A 19,665-nucleotide genomic window follows, 5' to 3' on the forward strand; every position below is an offset into this window, starting at 1 on the left:
CTGGAAACCGCGGGGCAAGGGCTGGCGTCTGATTGCGTTTCCGTGGCATCCGGCGCCCGCCCATGTCCTGTCGCAAACAGGTTTTTTTCCCCCAAGTCTCCACAGGATGCGCACAAGCACCCAACAGCACATGCACACGAAGAGGAAAGTGAAAGTTCCATTGCTCCGCAGAATCGCGCATGCCGTTGGTGAGATCGCGCCACACCACTTCTTTGCCGCGCTGCAGGATCGTCGTGTGATCGCCACCTCGCCCCTACCCACAGGACCTCGACGGGACGTGTGATCGGGCGGCCGCACGTTATTTTGCTCTGGGCCAAACTGCCACGCTTCCCCCCCACATTTTAGTAATCAGAAGTGGAGAGCACATTCTTTCACAGTGCCAAACCAGACTCACATAGGCCGTGATATGGGTGAAAGGAACCAATATATCCAGATCAGACTGCCTTTTCTCCTTTTTACCACCCCAACAGCTGATCAGCCTGAAGCCCCTCAAAGTCCTCAACTGCTTTGCCATGGACAAAACCAAATCATACTGGTATGCCTTCCTCTGCAGAGATATCTTGGTACAGCGATTACATGCATAGATCCCTATGGGTGGATTGGAATGTAGCTGAGGAGAAATCCATTTTAGGAAAAAAAAATCAGTATCCATGCTGGATATTAGACAAAATGTATATTCATGACTACAGGTTTTCAATACCACTTTCTCAAAGGAGAGAGGAATGAACAAAATACAGAAGATACAATCAAATGGATTTAAGAAGCAACTTTCCTCATGAGAAGTGGATTACTTAGATATGACATCTGTGATTAGAATCCCCTCCCTTTAAAAAACAACAATTCAAAACAGTGACTGGAGGGGGGGAAGAGTCAAATCAGACAAACAGTGATGGGGGCTTAAATTTCCACCGGCGTCATTTTTCCAGCCTGTCAATGCAATGCTATGCAGAGCTATTCCAGAGTTATTAGACTGGAGTAACTCTACATAAGCTTGCACTGTAAATCACATGCTAACTGACTTAAAAGGATGCAACTCTGCTTATGATTGCTCTGTGAAAAGTAGTTTGTATTGAGTTGCCAACTTTCAGTGGGGCCTGGAGATCTCCTAGGATTACAACTGATCTCCGGACTACAAAGATCAGTTCCCCTGGAGAAAATGGCTGCTTGGGAGGGTGAGGTCTATGGCACTATAACCTGCTGAGGTCCCTCCCTTCCCTAATGTCTGTCCTCCTCAGACTCAATCTCCCAGATATCCAGGAATTTCCCAACACTGGGTTGCCAATCCTGAATGTATATAGCAGTAACATGTAGTTAAATGCCATCTGCTTGAACAGGCATCTGTCAGAGACTTGTTGCTAAATATGTCTCATCTACTGTCTGCCATTAGAAATTGTTATCCAAAGCCTGTTAGTACTTGAAAGATCTTGAGATGTGAGACTTCCCAGGAGAAAAGGAAACTGACTTCTTTTTAACCTACATCATTGGGAAAATATTTCAGCCATTATTTTTTTCAAATTGATATCAGTAGTCATCAACATCACATAAGAGGAGAAAAAATACTATTACAATTTGAAAAAGAGACACCAAATTGACTTTGACATAGACGTAACACCTGCGGAGGCAGGGATTGTCTTTGAAAGAGCAGCATTTATTTTTAAACAGGATTCAGTCGAGGCTGTTTAGAGCAAAAGTTTATGGTGAGCATGTAACTTCAACCCAGAAGAAGGAATGGCAGGGCTGTTGGACTGAAATATTCCCAAATTCCTCTAGTTACCCCTTTATAAGGGGCAAGTTATGACGTTCCCATTGGGATGACTATATGTAATTCAGCAAGGGAGATTGTCTGAGAACACCAAGTTCCGTGGATGATTATTGTTCTGAATCACAACGAATGCAGAAAAACAGGTTTTCTGGATACTAGAGGTGAATTCCTGCAACAAGCAGTAAAAGCAATATCTGTGGTACCTGACCTTGGATTGGGTAGGGGACTACCCATCCACTGCTGAATAAATGGTTGACCCTATCATTTTTTAGAGCGTCTGTCACCTATTCCAAAGTTGAAAGGGACTGAAGGGTAACTGTTTGGTTCGGGCCACTTTGCTCAACACATGGTAAAAGTAACTGGTGCTGTTAAACATTCCCTGTCTGTTTTACAGCTAAGTGCACATAACATGTATAGCAGTGCCCTGGAAGTCCCTTCCGCTAAACATAGGGCCTTAGAATTGGTCCCCTTTTTATATAATATTGTTGGCACTAACATGCAATCATAAATAAGGGATATTAATTAGCTTTCTGTTTTAGAATGCTGATGAGCACTCATCATCTTGCAGATAATTTAGATTATTTTGTCCACCGTTGTCATCATCCTTTGCTCCACTGTTGTCATGACAGTTCGCTATTGTTGTTTGGGATAACTCATTTTCAGTTGCCTTTCTTTTCCTGAAAGCAATATATTTATTATTACATGGAAAATAGCAGAAAGTCATGGTCATGTGCATTCACGGTGATCCAAACCCTCTGTTTTTAATAGAAAGAAACTATCATAGTAGTAATATGAGCCTTATGTGTATTGACATCAAATTATATATCACATTCATTTGTTAGGATTATTAAGTCAATGGGTTGTATCCAATGACTTTGATCTGATGACTGTGGAGGTTTCCACTGGCAGAAGAAGCGCCATACACTGACAGAAAGGTTTTTCCACTGAAGAAAAACACCATCAGCACTATGGTGATAAATACATATGAAATGAAAACAACGAACTTGAGTTTGCTGTACTGTAGTTAGGGATCACAGTTGTGTTATCTTAATATTTTCTGCACATTTTACACTGTGTAAAATGAATCTGATCAGTTTAAGAAGAATGCACTATTTATAAAATGTCACTTACTTTTTCCGGTTTCTTTGTCCAGTGATGATCAAGACAATCATCGCAACTACGACAATGCCCATGACAATTCCAAATAATATCAGCCAGACAGTGACTGGAGGTGTGTAAGGTGGTTCCAGTGTTGGAGCAATGCCAATAAACTCTAGAGTTTGGTCATCCAGTTGGAAAATTTCATTGATGCGGCCGCGTGATATTCTGCCAGTAAAGGGAAATCCATGTAAATATTTCCCGCATTTCTGCTATAATATTTAATGGAATTCTGTGCTGTTAGTATAATATAATGAAGCGATCAGCATATCAAATGGAAACGAACAACATTCATTTACAGCCTGCTTGTGGGGAGGGCGGGGTATAAATGTCATAAAATAAATAAAATAAATAATACATGCTTCCAATATAATTCACACTACCACCTTGTGATCCAAAATTTCACCTGATTGCTTCCTCCACTTCAGATCTGGGAACAATGTCTGAGTCATTATTAGGCATGGTGACAATAAACTGGAAGGAGATTCTTGGTGTCACATCACCGACATGAATATTTACACTTCTGATGGAGAGAAAAAACCAGAAGAAATTATCTTTACTAAATACATGTGTTCATACAGTCATATCAATGAACATTATTTCCCAAAATGCCATCAAAGATATTTGTAAACGAAATGTGTGTGTATTGTATGCAGTGACTAACTGCTATTCTGACATACATAGCAGAACTTCTACAAAAGTATTCAGTTAGCTGCCAGCTGAAATCGACATATTTAATATCCTATGAAACATCCCACTGAAGTTTCTAACTTTATATTTTATTGCATGTGGCAAAATGGTCATACAGCCATGTTCCTGGTTTATCTATTCATCTGGGAATTGGTAGCACTATTTCTAGGCAACAAAGCCTCCATACCCACAGGCAGTGTTCCCTCTAAGCTGAGTTAGTGTGAGCTAGCTCAGTTTTTTAGCCTCTGGCTCACACACGTTTGTCTCAGCTCAGGGAGGATGGCTTCAAAGCACACTAATTTATGCAGCAGCCAACTCACCTGCTCATAACTTTAATGCTAGTAGCTCACAAAGTAGAATTTTTGCTCACAGGGCTCCATAGCTTAGAGGGGACATTGCCCACAGGTATACCAGTTTGACTCAATTCCATTAGGAGTTCATCTATCGCTACTTTGGAATAGGGATGCTAGAAATACAAGTGTTCCCATTTTACATCCATGAAATGGTAGAAGGTCTCTCCCCCTCTATCTACATAACATGCACCTAGATGAGCTTTCTTCTTCTGAAATTATCATTGGTGGGCTGAAGTGTAGGGGAAGTAGTTTATTTGAAATAGTAGTTGTTATTACAACCCACATCAGGATCCTCACTCTTCCCTCTCCTCTGTCATTTGCTTCCAGACAAGTGGCCAGAACATCTGAGTTGCCCAGAAGGATGCTTGAGTTTGCAGGAAACTCATGACCCTCAAGAGATTCTTCCCTGTTTTCTCCTAAATCTTTTTTTTTGGGGGGGGGGGGGTGTCACAGCAGAGAACCTTCCACTACCCTGACTTTAAATTACTCTTCTGAAACCTTCCTGATGCTCAGAGTCACCAAGAAGGGAGATGTGTGTAGCTTTACCAAATAACCTGGCAAATGCAGTTTCATACAGTAGTATCAATGTCCCCTTCATGACAGCACAGTCTAATTGTCTCTGCTCTCTCACAAATAAAAGTATAGGTGGTTCTTGGTTTTTTCCTGAGTGCACCAAATGGGACTTTATAGCTGTTTTCAGAATTCTCTGTGGGTTTTCTTTGAAGGCAGTTGCCCCTCATTCACACAGATGCAATCACATTATTTTGGAAAAATGATAGTCTCTTTTTTGTAATAAACTCACATACCACTAATCCTCAGCCAATATAACTGAAGAGGCCACTTACCGAAATTCTACTGTTTCATTTTTCTTCTCCGAAAAGTACTTTCTCATGGCATAGGCAATTGTTGCCGTGAATAAATACATTTCATTTTCATTCCATTTGTACTGTCAATTTAAAATGAGACTCAGTCAGACTGATAAATACATTCTTAGATTTGGTCACTTAGAAGTACTTCAAGGAAACAGAATAATATGAGGGAAGCATCAACCCCCCCCCACCCCAGGTTGTATTGTATCAGAGCAACAGTAATGGCAGCTCTTTTCACAGGAGAAGACTTTCCCACATCCTGTCCTACTATTACAGCCTATTGTGACCCCCAAAATATTCAGAGGACTCCTCCCCCCAGGAACAGGAGTGAGCATGATGTGGGGGTCACTGTAAAAAAAAGTCCATTAAAAAGGTAAAGGTTCCCTTGCTCGAAAGCCAGTCGAGTCCGACTCTAGGGTTGCGGTGCTCATCTCCGTTTCAAAGCCGAGGAGCCAGCGCTGTCCGAAGAAGTTTCTGTGGTCATGTGGTCGGCATGACTAAACACCAAGGCGCACGGAACGCTGTTACCTTCCCACCGAAGTGGTACCTATTTATCTACTTGCAATTTCTTGCTTTCAAACTGCTAGGTTGGCAGGAGCTGGAACTAGAGACGGGAGCTCACTCCGTCATGCGGCACCCGGATATCGAACTGCTGAACTACTGACCTTCCACAGCCTGCAGTTCAGCGTCTTAACCACTTGGTTACAGCCTAATATGTATTTGGTTTTCAGTCAAAAAATGGAATGTAAGACTGATTTCAGATGCTATATATGGAAATATATAAAAGGTAAAATGAAGGACCGGAGCTAAGTCCACTTATCTAAACTCATCTACATCATGCTTACAGCATATTTGTACTGGGCTGATTGCTTCTGGGGGCATCCCCACTTTTAACTTTTGCATTAGCACATGGTCAGACTGTCAGAGAACAGATATATAACACAGGCACTGAGGCATCGTTGTTACTTATGACATGCTCTTTGGCATATACACTGTCATGCCATATTGCCAGACAGAGCATGTCTCTGGGAAGGCAGAATATAAATATCTTAAATAACTAAACAAGTTTTCTGGTGCTGTCTACTTAAGTTAACTATAGATTTTTATTATAGGATGGTGGATCTTTTTAAACATACAGATATATTTGAAGTACAGTTATGTTGGGTGTATTGGTCACAGTGTCAGACTAGGATCTGAAAGTGTGTGTGTGTCGCCAACATGGTGACCCCATAGGGTTTTCAGGGCACGGGACATTCAGAGGTGGTTTGCCATTGCTTGTCTCTGTGCAGTGATCCTGGAATTCCTTGGTAGTCTTTCATCCAAATACTAACCATGGCCAACCCTGCTTAGCTTCCAAGATCTGATGAGACTGGACTAGCATGGGCCATTCAAGTCAAGTCAGATATGTAATATCCAGGTTCAAGTTGTTATTCTGCCATGAAGTTTAATGGGTGACTATGGGCCAGTCACTGTGTCTCACACTACCTACTGCATAGAGTTATTGTGAGGAAAAATAATGTACACCACCATGAACACCTTTGCAGGAAAGGTAGGATAATAATATACCAAATAAATAAAGAAGCCTTAAAAGAAGAGCAAAAGAGAGAAAGCAAGACAAGCTCTCTCCACTAGCTGGCGATATTTACCATCCCACTCTATTTCAAAATATATTTCTTCAGAATGAATGCATTATAATAATAAAGACTGGAAAAAACATTCTAAATATTGTTATTGTTATTATCAATGTTTTAATCATTTTAAATTTGCCTTCCTTCCTTCCTTCATTCGTTCGTTCTTTCTTTTGCTGTATGTAAAATTCAGTCTTGATCTCTCCTGGGTCAGAATTTGATTTCTCCCTGTACCTGCTTAATCATTCATCTGCTTAATCATTCATTTTAAGTCCATATCCAGTATATCTATCAAGTTTCTATATATGTTGCGCTTGTACTTCAAATTCCAACAGAGAACTATGTAAAAGGAGGTATTTACAGAGGGCAAAATGGATGGGCAAGATCTGTGAAAATGTGGTTCATTTCGGTTCATGGTTCGTAGTGTGCCCAGTTTGGAAACTATGAACAGTCATGAACTTCTAACGGCCAAACAAACCGGTTTGGTTGAGGGTCATTATATGGTAGAACCCCCCCCCCCCCATGCGCTCAAGACACCAAACTCACAGGGGATCTCCAGCTGACTCTCCTCTACCTGCCCTCCAAGTTTGCTGATAGGATTTATGGGGTCCCCCCCCCCAAGAAGGTGCTCCATCCTCCATTGTTTCCAATGGATTAAGGTCAAGCTAGAGAATCTCTATGTAGAAACTAAAGGTGGGGAGAATTTTTGAAAGCCCAGCAGAACCACTGCAATGTACTAGTCCCCAGCAGAGGGATGTACTAAAAGGAATTACAGGATTACCCATTGAAAACAACGGGAGAGGCTTGAAGGCAGGGCCATAGCCAATGGTGGGGCTTTAGGGGCTCAGCCCCTATCAATTAGGGGGTGAGACCCAGTGCCAGCAAGTCCCCAGAGGGCCCCCCAGTGATTTGAAAAATATTACTCTGAATTTAAGTTCTGCCACACCATGCCGCCGATGCACTGGCCTGAAGCCGGCTGCTGACCCCTTTTTCTTTCTAGCTCGCCCTGCAAGAAAGGTACCGCGCTTATGTTCCTTAGAGAGGTGGGGGTGGGTGAACGGCTGGCAGTCACAAGCAAGGTCAGCAAGGGAAGAGCCACAAGGGAGGGAGAAGTGGAGCCCCAAACTTCTGCTTCTGAGTGATGCTTTAAAAGGGGGGGGCAGGGTGGATGCAGTTCCAGGCATGGAAACTTAAGAACCTTTATCCCCCTCTCACACTTTCTTCAGCCTTTTGCCTTGTGCCATGAGAGACTCTGGGAGAAGCGAGCAGGGACCAGGAAGGGGGATTTCTTCTTGCTTTTTGAGTCTGAGTTGCCACCCTCCTTTTCTTCCCCCTCCTCTTTTCCTCCTCTGCCTGCTCTCATCACTTGCCCAGAGCAGAAACAGCAATGGCGGCAGAAGCAGCAGGCAGTGTGTGAATGTTGGCAGCTGAGCACCTCAGTTCAGTCATGCTCTGTAGCCTCCTTTCCTCCCACTCTTGCAGATTGTGTGAGTGGAAATGGCAGTGGCGGCAGCAGCCTTCTTTCCATGGAAGAGACTCTCAGCAGCTACTGCTTTATTTTTATTTTATTATTTTTGTGGCATTGTGCCCCCCCCCCCCAGTGCCCTTCACCAAAAATATTCTGGCTATGGGGCTGCTTGAAGGCCCATTGGAGATAATGGGAGCCAGGAATGCTGATTGACTTCCATGGGCTCCACTGCAATATATTATAGCACAAAAGGGTTGCAATTAAAATGTGGAGTGGATTGTCAGTGTCTCTGGGCCCAGATAAACTGCTCTGGGTCTGGAATAACTGGTCCCAGAGTGAAAGATGATCCCCAGAAATAGAATTAGTGCTCTGTCTGGGACTGGAATGACAGCCTCCCAAGTAGAATAATGGCCCCAGGGAGTAGCAGAATTATTTGCACCACTGAAAGGTGTCCCGAACTCCTGGAGTCATCTAGGGCCTCATGCCACTCAAGAAAATAGAAAAGGGGCAGGTCCATGGTCCCCACACTCTCCTCCTCCTATTGATTTGACACTTCTCTTGGTTCATGCCATAGAATCTCCTTTTGTTTCTCCCAGAGCCCCTCTCTAGACCCTCTGGCTTCTGTTTCTCCCTTCCCTATTTGTCCATCTCTAGGGTTGCCAACTCTGGATTGGGAAATATCTGGATAGGGTTGCCAAGTGTATTTTCGCCGGGAGCAGGGGGCTCCCGGCCGACGTCTGTTGCGCGCGCGCACTGGGGGCCATAGAATTTTCCCTTGGATGGCCGTGGCCCCGCCCCCAGCATGCCCAGCGTGGTCACGTCACTTCTGGGTGATGCACACGTCGGGGAGGAGTTCCCCCGGGGCCCGATCCAGCGGCGGCGGGGAATGGGCCTCTGGGGCGGGGGTTTCCCCACCCCCCAAGGGGACTTGGGAAGCCTATATCTGGAGATTTGGGGGTGCACAAGGAGACAAAGGGTAACAAAGATTAACTTAGCTAATGGGATATTTTTGTTTTAATTCTTAAGGGTATATCAAATAAGATTTGCTGGATCAGTGCATTTAAGAAGGTTCCTCCACTTTGCTCTTGCTGTTTGGACCTTGTGACTGGCTTCTCTGTGTCATGTATGCTTCTGCTTGGATTTTCACTGGCACTGTCTATTTGAACTCATGGTCTTTAGCAACACTGGGATTTTACAAGATCAGAAGTGAAGCATAAGTATTTCAGTAAATAAATACATTAGTTGTATGTCAATCACCACTAGATAACAAGGGCAGTGACTCAGAACAGGATGTTCCGATGGTACATACAGTACAAATATACAAGAACCAGTGCTACAGCTCACTGAAGATGAGAGCTAAAAGCATATCCCAAGCCTGAAAAGACTTCTATGCAAGCTAGGCCCATTGGCTTTGATGGAATTTACATCCTAAAATGACTGTTTAGCAATTCACTATTACATTCCTGAGAAAAAGAAATAAGATTGGCTTAAATTGAGATTATGGAGAGTGGTTCCAGGCATTCAGAACAAGCAGAGAAGAAACTGTGCTTCCTCTTCCATTGCTTGTTTGAAATGTCTGGAGTTATATGGAGAAGTGCATGTGCTTCAAAAGGATTGACAGCATCTCCCCACAGGGAAGGAACGAGCTTCAATATCAGCACAAAAAGAATTACATCTTTTTTTCTCCCGAAGTGCTTTTCCACCCATTCCACCCACTCCAGCGCTGCACACTCCAGTTACTCCAGATTTTCTAGGGAGTCAATCCACAACAATTGGAATCAGTTTGGGCAGGGTTCTGCACGTCTGCTCTCCCTGTGCATTTTCATAGATGTGGAGACAGTTTATTTTCTTCTGCATGTGCCTTAAAAAAATCAGGATTTTAAAGGGAGGGTGCTGTCATCATCAGTGGTGACACAGTACTCCGCTATTTTTGAAAAAAACACTAAAACATTGAAGGAATAGAGGAAATGCTTATTAAATCTGCAGATGATACTAAATTGAGAGGGGTAGTAAATACAGTAGAAGACAGAGTCAGGATACAGGATAATCTCAACAGGCTGGAAAACTGGGCTAAAACAAATAAAATGTATTTCAATGGGGATAAATGTAAATTTCTGCATTTAGGTAGGAAAAATCAAATACTTAATTATAGGGTAGGGGAGACTTGTCAGTACTATGTGTGAATAGGATCTAGGGGTCTTAGTAGACCATACACTGAAGATGAATCAGCAGTATGATGCTGCAGTTAAAAAGGCAAATGCAATTTTGGGCTCTATCAACAGAAGTATAGTGTACAGATCACGCAAAGTGATGGTATCATATTACTCTGCTCTGTTTAGACCTCACTTAGAGTATTGTGTTCAGTTTGGGGCATTACAACTTAAGAAGGATATAGAGAACCTGGAACGTGTCCAGAGGAAGGCAGCAAAGATGGTGAGGGGTCTGGAGACCAAGTCCTATGAGGAAAGGCTGAAGGAGCTGGATATGTTTAGCCTGGAGAGGAGATGACTGACAGGTGAAATGGTAACCATATTCAAGTACTTGAAGGGCTGTCATATAGAGGATGGTGTGGAGTTGTTTTCTATTGCCCCAGAAGGTCAGACCAGAATCAATGGGTAGAAATTAAATCAAACGAGTTTTTGTCTAAACATTAGGAAGAACTTCCTGACACAGCAGTTCCTCAGTGGAACAGGCTTCCTTGGAAGGTGGTGGGCTCTCCTTCTCATCTTCTGGGCATGGAGATGGGTCACTAGGTGAGTGTGGGGGGGAGGTATTTGTGAATTTCCTGTATTGTGCATGGGGTTGGTCTAGTTGACCTTGGAAGTCCCTTCCAACTCTATGATTCTATGATTGCTGGAGCATTGTAACAATAGGCTTAAGAAAGCTGAATTCCCACCTTTCGTTAAAAAATATTTAGCCTCTTCATGGAGTTATGACCTTTTCCTTATATCTTCACAAGAGCTAGAGACTGACTTTTTAAAAATAATAAATTTGAAAGCTGGGAATTCAGAGAACCTCCGAAGCCTATTGTTACAATGCTCCAATGATATATTGATATTTTAACACCATTTAAAAAAAAGAAAACAAAACTACTCATCTTCAGGGTGGAGGGGAGGAGAGGGAGTGGTTTGACCACAACAATCCAATCATTGAATAGTGGTCTAGAGATGGATGGGATTGGGTAGGGCAAAGAAAATTAACAGAAACATTATGCATGAGGGAAAGGTTAACTCAAAATTGGCTGCCAGAAAAACACTGGGGTAAAAGTGGTCTCAAAGAAACAAAAAAAAAAAAGAGGGGGGGGGGGGGGGGCGCAAAGTGAAACCTAAAGGCAAATAGGGATATAAATCGAAACAGTATGGGGCCACAAATGATTTTAAAAACTATGCAGAAAACCCTCTGTCCAAAGCTACTTAACAAGTAAACAGATTATAAAGAGTTTAAAAAGAGGAACACTGGGGGCCCATTTTTTAAGTGCCAGCTAAAAATGACTGTGAGGTTAAGGAAATGAGGTTTCAAAATGCCTTGGGAATTAGAAGAATGCTAACCCCCCCCCTAAGCAGGAGAAAAGTGTGTTCCATTCAGAAGGAAGCTCTCTAGTAGTTTTATCTGGGATGTTCTATAGGAAATATTGGTTGTAAAATCACAGCAATTCTTGAAGAAGAAGAAACTGAAACAGGAGGATATCTGCAGCTACCTCTAGGGTCACTGGCTTCTTTATAAATGGATTTTGATTGTTATACAGCTGAGGTACATTGAAGTATTACATCTCAGAATTTTTCGTTACTGAGAATTCATTCTCAAGAAGATTGTGTATAATTCAATAGAGAGTAACTACAGCATATTAGGATACTGGATTGCAAAGATACCCCATAAATACTGTGTTACAATTTATTACTGTTGTGGATTTCAGTTAGAAAATAAATTATATAGTTGCAAGATCCTCAAATATATGGTGAAAACCTGGAAGTTAGACTTGTTAACTCAATGTAATTTATGTGTTAGATATGTATGTATTAGACTTTGGGCAGAATACATTGAGGTTTCAAAGCGGTAAGTGTTGTTCTTTTGGGAATTGTCTGACATAGAAGAGACAAAGCTTTGCATGGTTTTACACATTGCCATGAAAATTACAACACTGGATATATAAGTGACATGTACGTCCAGGGTGACAATAAAGAAGATGTGGTGTTCTTCCTTCTGTAGAAAAATGCATGTGGCACAGCTGAGCTCAAAACCCACACATTTCTCCACAAGCAGATGTGTGACTTCCCTCTTTATGGGACCATGGATATGCAATCCTATCAATAAACAATAACATCCGAAAATACTAGAGTCTCTATGAAAATTATCACGGTATACTAAAGAAGCAGCTATAGATGGGACTAGCATGGAAGGGACTGTATGCATTGCTCATAACCAACTACGAAAGAGATGGGATCTAACAATGTTAAGAGATCCCTAGATTATTGCTAGAAATTAGATATAAAAGTGAAGATAAGGTAAAGGTTCCCTTGCTCAAAAGCCAGTCAAATCCGACTCTAGGGTTGCGGTGCTCATCTCCCTTTCCAAGCCGAAGAGCCAGCACTGTCCGAAGACGTTTCCGTGGTCATGTGGCCGGCAGGACTAAACACCAAGGCGCACGGAACGCTGTCACCTTCCCACCAAAGTGGTACCTATTTATCTACTTGCAATTTCTTGCTTTCGAACTGCTAGGAGGTGAAGATAGTTCTTTTTAATTTCAAAGGATATGTCAAGTCACTCCTGTGTTCCAGTTCTGTGGCTTCAGGGTTTGGTCCATAATACAAAGGGGGGAGGGGGCTGCACAGAAAACATTATTTAAAATATGTATATCCCGTGTTGCCTACTCAGACTCAGATTTTTACAAAGATGTTGGTGAAATGTAGAGTTTACAGCAGACTCATTACATACTACCGTTTAGATATTTTTATATTGTCTTAGAACTCAGCATTGCATGATCAACTATAGGACTTTATACTCACCGCGTTATCTCCCAGTGCTGCCTTCAGGCTGATCCTCACTTTGATTGTATCGTTGACATCTGGATTTTTTTTTAAAAAAAAAAAGAGAAGTGGGTATTGCCACCGAATTAGAAATTTATTTCCATAAAGTTCTTGTCAGTACTTATTATGGCCTCAGACCAGGGACCCCGTGCACTACAACATCAGGGTGACCCTCCTAGGCTCCTCCCTGCTCACCTCTGTTGCAGCTAATCACCAAGACAGTTTTAACAATGCTTGGATGCACAGCCCACTGCCAGTTTGGTGTAGTGGTTAAGTGCGCGGACTCTAATCTGGGAGAACTGGGTTTGATTCCCCACTCCTCCACTTGCACCTGGCTGGATGACCTTGGGCAAGCCATGGTTCTGATAAGAGCTGTTCTTGAAAAAGAGCCATTTCTGCCAAGAGGGTGTCTGTTGTGGGGAGGGGAAGGGAAAGGAGTTTGTAAGCTGCTCTGAGACACCTTTGGGTAGTGAAGGGCGGGGTATAAATGCAATCTCTTCTTCTTCTTCTACACGTCCTTCCTTCCCAACTAGAACAATTACTTCTCTGGTTTCCACCCCTTGCTCCCTCTTGGCCTTTGGGGCTCACAGCTGGCTTTTGTTCAGCTCCCTAAGGTTCCAGATGGCCCGGGGCCTTCTCTCCTGGAGTTTTTGTCTCCTCCAGTCAGTCGTCCAAGTACAGGGCTTGCTCTCAGTCTGCTGCTCTTTTCTTCCTCTTTCTGTGGCTCTGTCCCATCCAGGAGTTTGCTCTGCCACTGACCCTGTCCTCCCCAGCTTCCAGTTCCTGGCAGTGGCCTCACCCATGTTCCCAACCTTTCTCCTGGGGCTTTCCGTGCCCTGTCGGTTTCTGTAGCTTCTCAGGCTTTTCCGCAGGTGCTTCGACTGCTGGCCTCCTTGGCATGTATCTTGGGTGCAGCTTCTTTGCCTGCTGCCCAGCTCTCTGATTTCCAGACCTTAAACCTGATGGCCAGTGGTCAGGCCCCACTCTCCTGATGGTGGTGATGTGTGTCACTTCCAGCCTGGTCATTTGATTTTTTGACTGGGCTGGGACCTGGCTTGCTGGCCACAATACTATATTAAAAATGCTGCTTGTGTATCACTTTAGGAGACTACATAATATCAAAATAGTATTAAATGTATTGATGAGATTATATGTTTGCTGCCACTAGGTTATGCTGCATCCTTCAGTGATGACCATGGGGTAGGTGCAGGAGGTTAGGCAGAGTTCAGATCAATTAACAGGAGTTGGATGAGCTGAAACGCCCGCTGTGTGGCTTCTTGGGCTGAACATTTCTTTGGCAATTAATCAGCCATTCAGCAAATGACATTTGGCTGCTCTTGGCTATCTAAAAGGCCTCAGAAAAACAAAGCCATAAAGCTCTAGTGGCAGCATAGGTGCACCATGGCCCTCCTTTATTTTACTTTAATGATAGGGCTCACTTAGCCTACAAGCCTTGAGCAATGTCACATGGCCCTTCATTTTATTCTGTTTTACTGATAAGGTGTCACGCATTCATCTTAACTTTTGAGGTTCATGTTAGCAGGGACAGATTTAAAGATTCTAAGTCTATAAGCCATGCCAAGTTTAAGAGGTCTGTAGCATTATCAAAATATGGTAATTGAGTAATATTTAGGATTTTTATTTTTAATTTAGAGGCCCCTAATAATCCGAGGCCCTAAAATAGAGTTTATTTACCATGTGCATACATCTCGGTCTCCTTGACAGTCATATAATTCATTGTTTTAAGTCATTCAGACATAACTTTTCATGGAGGTGGGGAAGACAGTGTAAAAGATGGCTGCTGGCATCTCCAACTGCTATACATGGTGACTTTCTGTCTGGGGGGCAAACCCCTCTAGCCTTGAAAACATTCTGTCCCCAAGTTAAATTGGAAATGTTGCATTTCTAGATTCTCTTTGCTGAATAATCTAATAAAAGCATCTCTGGAAAAGGCAAGCAGTGGTTTCACAGATGAACCATACTGCAAATATAACAAGTACCTACATGGAGACCAGGCTGTATCCCAACCAACAAATCTGTTGGCATTGTTCTCTATCAGCCACTCGTATAAAGGCTGAAAGTAGTGAAGAAGTGCAGTTGCATTCATTTCCTTTTCTCCTGTCACATTTTGTAAAGCCTTGGTCCAAGGCTCAGATCTCCCCAAGGTAAGCATGTTCCTGTGGTTTAGAAAGAAACAGGTTTGTCATTCAGGACCATCCTAATGGTGTGGTACAAGCTGTATAAACAATACAGCCCAAAGGTGGTGCTATGAAAGAGAGCTTGAATGAAAAGAAAGTGCAGTTCTTATTCAACTCTACATGGGCTGCTTTTAAACTGGAATGAACGTCACTTATTAGTTTTAATGGAGAATCCAAACAATACTGTTGGCAATCTAATGCAATCCTAAACAGTGCTGAGTTTTCTGAGAAATATAGTACAATATTATATTTTCTTTTCCATGCTTTGTTTCAGATGTCTGTGGCTGTGATCACACACACTAAATAATCCACTTTCAATCCACTTTCTTTTTTTTGTTCACTTTTTTAAATTAAAGTTTCATACATATTATTTCCTTACATATTTACATTTTAGAGTCAATTATCTATTTTCTAGCCATTTATACAATCCCGACCATCGTTCCACAAAACGACTTCACTTTTCCCTTGTAGCACTAAACTCAACTTATCCATTTCAGCTACTCCCATAAATAATCCACTTTCAATGCACTTTCCAACTGGATTTTACTGTGTGAACTGACAAAATCCAATTCAAAAGTGCATTGAAAGTGGATTATTTAGTGTGTGTGAATCCAGCCTAATAAAGCTACTTCCTGTAAAGAGATTGTAAAGGTTTTTAATAGAGGACCATTAGACACGGAGGCACAATGTTAAAGACTCGGCTAAAATGACTATAAAGTTAAGGAAATAAGGTTTCAAAATGCCTTGGGAATTGTCTGACATAAAACAGATGAAGAGGGAAGGGAAAATGGCACAAAGTGTTACAAGGTCTGCTTAATGTTACCCTGTTTCTGGCAGAGTGAAATTTGCCATCCTGGTAATCATATTCCACTCTATGACTTTTTACCATAAAGTAGAAGTAGAGCTATTGTGTGAGTGTGTGTGGGGGTTATAGTAGTCACCTCTACTGACTACCAGCACCCTTTTTGTGGGGGAGCTCTCCCAAGACCTGAGAGGAGAATTGGTGAACATTGGTGCAACTTTATATATGAGCACTGGCTTTTTTAAAACAACACCAACAAAAAAAGCACTGAGTAGAATAATACAATTATAGTCTGAACTCTAAACTGCCACTTAGAAGCAGTTAGGCCTTGGAGAAACACAGCTGTTGTAGACTGTGTGATTCTGTCTCTATGTGAGGCTGCACCAAGGATGAATTTTACTGTGTCTCTTCTGATTTTATTCAATGAATAAAGCACTAGGTTACCATAACTTGTGGCCAGCAGCGGTTGAATTAGTAATGTCACATTCGTAAAGGGGACCCGTGTGATTAGCGGCTTTGCAAAGTGCTTCTTGAAACTGGAACTGATAAATTGTCCTTGTGTAGTATCTAGAAAGAAAATTTCAAAAGAAACAGAAAACCAAATCACCATTTACAATGATGAGAAATCCCTAGAACTGAGTACCACTCTCTCAGAAAAGGGAGATTACAGGCTGATCTTCTGAAGGTAAAGGTAAAAGGTAAAGGTTCCCTTGCTCGAAAGCCAGTTGAATCCCTCTAGGGTTGCGGTGCTCATCTCCGTTTCAAAGCCAAAGAGCCAGCGCTGTCCGAAGACGTTTCCATGGTCATGTGGCTGGCATGACTAAGCACCAAGGTGCACAGAACGCTGTTACCTTCCCACCGAAGTGGTACCTATTTATCTACTTGCAATTTCTTGCTTTCGAACTGCTAGGTTGACAGGAGCTGGAACTAGAGATGGGAGCTCACTCCGTCATGCGGCACCCGGGTCTCTGAAGGTAAAACTAGAGTACTAATCACATCCAGTTTCTAAACTGTTGTTTTGTTACGAACACTGTTAAAAGTGGGTTCCATGGATGAGCAGACCCCAAGTCTAGTGATCAGCTCAGCTTTATTAGTGATTCAGCAGATACAAGACTAAACTCCAGGGCAATAGCCCTGTTTAAATAGCATGCAATCACCACACCCAACCACACCCAACTCCCAATGATAGGCTATTTACATCACATTAACTCCTCATTGGTCTCCTCCAGAGTCCTGGTGGGCTATTGTTCTAGAGCTCTAAGCTCAGCCAGTCTCTGCTATACAGTCCTGGGATGTTCCAGCCCCAATACATAACAAACACAAAACATTTCTATAAATGTAAGAAAGTCAGGTTGTCAGATTCCAACAGGTTTGACCCATGGTTTTGCTGTCAGCATTCAAAATACAAGGGACTCAGATCTACAGTTTTATAATTTGCAAGTCCTAATATTGAATTCTGGTCTCCATTCTCAAGATCACCATTCTCTTCAGAAACCCATTTATGTGTCATACTTCCATGAATGAGCATTATATATTTTCACAAGAATACAGAGGGCTTTATGCAAGAAAGCTAGAACATTATTGTGCAGATAATGTGACATTTTTATGTTTTTTAAAGCAAGCCGTCAGGGTGTGTGTTTTTTTGTTATATTATTTGCATCAAATTATCTGTATGCTCATTGTAGTTTAACTCTTTTGTGCCAAACCAGGTTAATTGTTTCAGTTAAGCAAGCATGACTACACAGAATCCAAACAAACATAACTATTATGAGTGCATTATTCAAAACCCCATGTTTGTGTGTGTGTGGTTACTAAAGTAAAAAACTGACAGTAAGTAATGGAAATGTAGACACAATTGAAATAGGCAGAAATATAATCAGAAGAAACATGCTGCTGAACATGGAATTCTGCTTGCAGGCTTGATGTTTCTCTAGTAATAAATATATCATTATAATATAGTGATAAATATGAACCATTTCCATTTGTGGACTATATTTGCACTGAAATGAGAAAAACTGGATACTCATCATTAAAGTCTATTCAATAATAGGTTTTTTCTGCCTTTAACTAGGTAACACAGAGTCAAGAGAAGAAAATGGCGGGACCATTGACGCACCTTATAAAAGAGTAGTCATTGGCTACGTGAAAGAGAGCTGCAGGATCACAGTATGCCTCATTATGAGGCAATGGCTCAACAACACCCACTATCTCACGCCTGTAAAGAAGAGAAAGGTCAGAATTTCCATTAGCTCTAGAAAAGGAAATTGCTGCATTCACCAATCATCCCTGATTATCCCAAATCTGTGACATCTATACAATGAAATATTTGTATATCAGATGTGATTTTCCAGTTTTCTTTCCCAGAATAGTTCAAATAAATATGCAGTCTCACAAATATCTATATATTTAAAACCTGAGATTGTTACAACAAAAACAAAAGACCTTAAAGACTAATTGTGGCATAATCTTTTGCAGACTACAGCCCACTTTTTGAGATGTATGAACTGTGTCCCAGTAAGCACAGATATCAGTTGGATACATACGGAAAAGAAAAACAATTTATATGCAGTAATGGCAAATACAAAGATTACCAGGAGGTGTAGTCAGTGACAGGACCTTCTGCTATTGACCTGAAAGTTACCATTCCAACAAAAGAATACTATTACTATTCCCTTAACCCCATAAAATAAATAAAGCACTATCAGTGCAGGGCAGAGAAATGAAAGGAGACCAAAAAAGAAAAAAGGGTGGGGAAACCCTTGATATGAATAGGGAAGTGTGATGGACTACACTTTAAAAGTTTATGTGCTGTATAAACATGCAATGGACTGTGAAGGGTCAATGCCTCACAGAGTTAGAGAGCCTTGAGTGAAAGGGCGCTCAAAGGGATTTAATTGGTTAGCATCACAATGAGGGACTGCCTTTCCCCATTTGTGCCCCAGAGAGCACTACGGTCTGGGGCCCAACAACGTCTAGCTATCCCGGGCCTCAAGGAGGCGAGACTTGCCATTACCAGGGCCAGGGTGTTTTCGGTGGCAACTCCTTACTGGTGGAACAAACTCCCAGATGAGATCAGGGCTCTTCAGGACCTCTCACAGTTCCGCAGGGCCTGCAAGACGGAGCTCTTCCACCAGGCTTTCAAATAGGAGCCGCCACCACAGTTACCATCAATCCGGAATATCGGACTGGCCCACTCTGAGCCTCACCGGCGAACATCTGGACTGTAGGACTGATTTTAAGTCCCGAAGACAGAAGGCAGACACAAACCATTCATCTTAAGGTTACTCTGATGTAGTGAGCACTTTACTATTAATATTGTTTTTAAGGGATTTTAATATTTTTATTGTTTTATTTTTATCGGCCTGTTGGCCGTCTTCTGTAAACAGCCCAGAGTCTGTTTACAGGGTGGGTGGGGTATAAATGTAAATATAAATTAAAATAAATAAATAAATCACTTTAGCAGAAAGATTTGGGAACTGACTGTTGAAGAGAATTCAGTTTGTATTTAGCTCTGATTGACAACTGGAACAGTTTAGCTCTGACTTAGAAGAGTTTAGTACTGACTGAGACCAGTTTAAATCTGACTGAGGACTGGGAAGGCTGGCAAGGAGGAGTGGGTGGACCAGTGAAGACCCCGATTTGAGCCAGGAAAAAAGATAGATCTTCTAGTTAGGGAGAAGAAATTCCCTGCCCAGTTGATAAGGGAGATAGCT

General features: G+C 42.1%; 1 protein-coding gene across 1 annotated transcript in view; it reads right to left on the minus strand.

Annotated features, from left to right (window-relative positions):
- Positions 1-2,297: 2,297 nt before the first annotated feature.
- The window catches only part of ACE2 (angiotensin I converting enzyme 2), a 49,396-nt gene continuing 32,028 nt past the window's right edge, over positions 2,298-19,665 (minus strand). Inside the window, exons 11-18 of the mRNA XM_015417581.1 lie at positions 18,069-18,167; positions 16,397-16,519; positions 14,957-15,129; positions 12,932-12,990; positions 4,809-4,909; positions 3,327-3,443; positions 2,894-3,088; positions 2,298-2,439 (exon numbers count right to left, since the gene is read on the minus strand). Coding sequence (XP_015273067.1) covers positions 2,298-2,439; positions 2,894-3,088; positions 3,327-3,443; positions 4,809-4,909; positions 12,932-12,990; positions 14,957-15,129; positions 16,397-16,519; positions 18,069-18,167 — 1,009 coding nt within the window. The remainder of the gene's footprint in view (positions 2,440-2,893; positions 3,089-3,326; positions 3,444-4,808; positions 4,910-12,931; positions 12,991-14,956; positions 15,130-16,396; positions 16,520-18,068; positions 18,168-19,665) is intronic.

This window comes from Gekko japonicus, unplaced genomic scaffold, assembly GCF_001447785.1.
Source record: "Gekko japonicus isolate JY-2015 unplaced genomic scaffold, Gekko_japonicus_V1.1 scaffold18, whole genome shotgun sequence".
Taxonomy (NCBI): Eukaryota; Metazoa; Chordata; class Lepidosauria; order Squamata; family Gekkonidae; genus Gekko; species Gekko japonicus.